General features: G+C 44.2%; 1 protein-coding gene across 5 annotated transcripts in view; it reads left to right on the top strand.

Moving 5' to 3' along the window:
- Window positions 1–3,157, top strand: part of KLC1 (kinesin light chain 1) — a 129,059-nt gene that overhangs the window by 14,913 nt on the left and 110,989 nt on the right. For all 5 annotated transcript variants that reach the window (XM_023514511.1, XM_023514510.1, XM_023514509.1 and 2 more), the window contains exons 2-3: window positions 1,581–1,778; window positions 2,290–2,353. In XM_023514511.1, the coding sequence (XP_023370279.1) occupies window positions 1,581–1,778; window positions 2,290–2,353 (262 nt within the window). The remainder of the gene's footprint in view (window positions 1–1,580; window positions 1,779–2,289; window positions 2,354–3,157) is intronic.

Raw genomic sequence — 3,157 nt, 5'->3', positions numbered from 1 at the left:
ATCCTCTTGCTTTGGCCTCAAGTATCTGGGACTATAGGCGCCTGCTACAAGGCACAGGCATTTTTAGAGATGGGGTATTGTTCTTACTCAGGCTGGTCTCAAACTCTCGGGCTTAGGGTATCCTTGGCTTCCAGAGTGCTGGGATTACAGACATGAGCCCCCATGCCTGGCCTATAGCATTAATTTTAATTTTTTTTTTTGAGACAGTGTCTTACCGTGTTGCCCTTGGTAGAGTGTCGTGGCATCACAGCTCACAGAAACCTCAAAACTCTTGGGCTTAAGCAGTTCTTTTGCCTCAGCCTTCTAAGCAGCTGGGACTGCAGGCGCCCGCCACAACGTCCGGCTATTTTTTGGTTATGGTTCTAATTGTTGTTTGGTGGGCCTGGCTGGATTCGAACCTGCCAGCTCTGGTGTATGTGGCTGGCGTCCTAGCCATTGAGCTACAGGCACCAAGCCATTTAGTTTTCTTTTTTCTTTGAAACAGGGTTTCACTCTGTTGCCCAGTTCGTCTCTGCTAGAATACAATGACGTGGTTGTAGCTCACTGCAACCTTAATCTCCTGGGCTCAAGCCATCCTCCCTCCTCAGCCTCCCAAAGTGCTGGCATTACAGGTGTGAGCCACTGCACTAGGCCAATTTTAATATTTATTACACTTCTTTTAAGTTGGAAATTCCTTGGGCACATTGAAGTCTTTTTTTTATTTGTTTTTAGAGAGTCTCATTTTGTCGCCCTCAGTAGAGTGCTGTGATGTCATAGCTCACAGCAACCTCCAGCTCTTGAGCTTAGGTGATTCTCTTGCCTCAGCCTCCCAAGTAGCTGAGACTACAGGTGCCCACCACAATGCCCAGCTATTTTTTTGTTGCAGTTTGGCCAGGGCCGGGTTCTAACCCGCTGCCTTCAGTATATGGGTCTGGCACCCTTGTCAGTGAGCCACAGGCGCCGCCCCACACTGAAGTCTTAAAAAGAGAAAGCTAACACGGGATCTTAATAAATCTAGATTAACTTAATTTAATTTATTTTTAAAATTTCGCTCAAGTACAGCCTCCCAAGTACCTGAAACTATAGTCTCATGCCATCATGCCCAGCTACTTTTATTTATTTATTTATTTATTTATTTATTTTTGAGACGGAGCCTCAAGCTGTCCCCCTGAGTAGAGTGTCATGGCATCACTCACTGCAATCTCCAACTCCTAGGCTCAAGCGAGTCTCCTGCCTCTGCCTCCCAAGTAGCTGGAACTACAGGCGCCCGCCACAATGCCCAGCTGTTTTTTTGGTTGCAGCCATGATTGTTGTTTGGCGGGCCCAGGCTGGATTCGAACCCGCCACCTTAGGTGTATGTGGCTGGCGCCTTAGCCACTTGAGCCACAGGTGCTGAGCCCCAGCTACTTTTTTTTAAGAGATGGGGGTCTTGCCAAGTTGCTAAGGCTGGTCTCAAACTCCTGTCCTCAAGCAATCCTCCCACCTTCACTTCCCAAAGTGCTGGGATTACAGGCATAAGCCACCAATTTGGCTCAGATTGTTGATTTTATAATGCTACACATTTGTCTAGTTATATACTAATCCCATATGTTTTGTTGAAGATCTCAAGATTCTGCCCTCCAACAACATCCTGCTGTGATTGGATAGGACCCCCAGATAAATATTCAAATCTTCGACCTGTTCACTTTTATATCCCTGAAAATGAATCGCCATTGGAACAAAAGCTTAGAGAACTAAGACAAGACACACAAGAATGGAATCAACAATTCTGGGCAAACCAGAATTTGACATTTAGTAAGGTAAGTTTAGGTTTTAAGTCAGAGTGAGAAATAATGTGGTTAGCCACTTGGGGGTGCTAAACCTTTAGTGCTTGCTTCTTCATGTTTTTGGAAGTGTGAAGTTTCTCGCATGTGTTACGATTCTTCCTGAGAATTCAGAATTCTGAACAGTGTACTCGTGAGTAAACTACATGAGAGAGAAGTATAAATATTCTAATCCAGAAGAAAAACATTTAACTTTGTTTATCCATGTGGGTGGGCTACCTCAAATGGAGTATATTTTTCTTATTCTGAAAATTTATAAACAAACAGTGCCTCCCAAAGGATGTTACTGAACATCTTGTTTTAAAATCCTGTTTCAAGTATGAAGCTTTTAACCACATCTGGATGGTCTAAGATGGGCTTTGAGATGGGCCATTTCTCAGGGAATCCACATCCAGATTTCTCCAGAACACTGTAAGCTATGGTCCAGCCGAAGAAAAACAGAAAGATGGAGAAAGTGAGCGCTGATAGACTTTTTTTTCTTTTTAAGGAAAAAGAAGAATTTATTCACTCAACACTAAAAGCTAAAGGCCTGGAACTGAGAACTGAGTCTGGTTAGTACCCTTGTTTTTTTTTTTTGTTTGTTTTTTGTTTTTTTTTTTTTTGCTAATGTTTTGGTTTGAGCAAGTACATGAGAAGGTAACAAAAAGGGATAGTGAATGAAGAGACAGTTCAGGGGGCTTCTCAGCCTGGACACACATGCCCCCTGGCAGGGACTTGGCAGCCCCTCACTGTAGAACTTGGGCTGTGTCAGAAGCCTCCTCTCTCGGGCTCTCCCATTTTGCTCATTTGTCTCCAGGGTCTTCTCTTCCTTTGCTTTGTGTCCCCAAGCACTTTATGTGGCTCTGACAGATGACCAGCCTGTGACCTTTACCTTCTGTCCTGCTGTCCAGCCTCTGAAGCCTTCCTCACCCCTGCCCCCTGTGCACCAGCTTCTCTCCCTGATTTGGGGTCTCAGTTCATGGTCCCACATGGACCAGAAACCAGAGTCACCCTCCAAGCTTCTCTACCGTCCCTTCACCTCCTAGTTTATCTAGTAACATTTCTCAACATTTTTGCCAATCCCTGTCTTTTACACATGGCTTTGCTTCAGGCCCTTGCTAATTCTCTGTGGATTGTAGTAAGTTCCTAATTGGTTCTCTGGCCTCTAATCTCTAATCAGAGGGCAGTGGACTTTTTCCTAAAGGGTGGATGGTGCACAGTTTAGCCTTTGTGGATCTCATTTGTGCAGCTGCTCATCTCTGCTGTTGTAGTGTGAAAGCAGCCATGGAAAATACATGAGCAAAAAAAAAAAAAAAAAAGAAAATACATGAGCAAATGGGATTGAATATGTTCCAATAAAACTTTATCTAAAAAGA

This window comes from Otolemur garnettii, unplaced genomic scaffold, assembly GCF_000181295.1.
Source record: "Otolemur garnettii isolate 467f Iridium unplaced genomic scaffold, OtoGar3 scaffold00054, whole genome shotgun sequence".
NCBI classification, from domain to species: domain Eukaryota; kingdom Metazoa; phylum Chordata; class Mammalia; order Primates; family Galagidae; genus Otolemur; species Otolemur garnettii.
The sequence above is the reverse complement of the archived record's forward strand: the minus strand, read 5'-3'. Positions and strand labels throughout refer to the sequence as shown.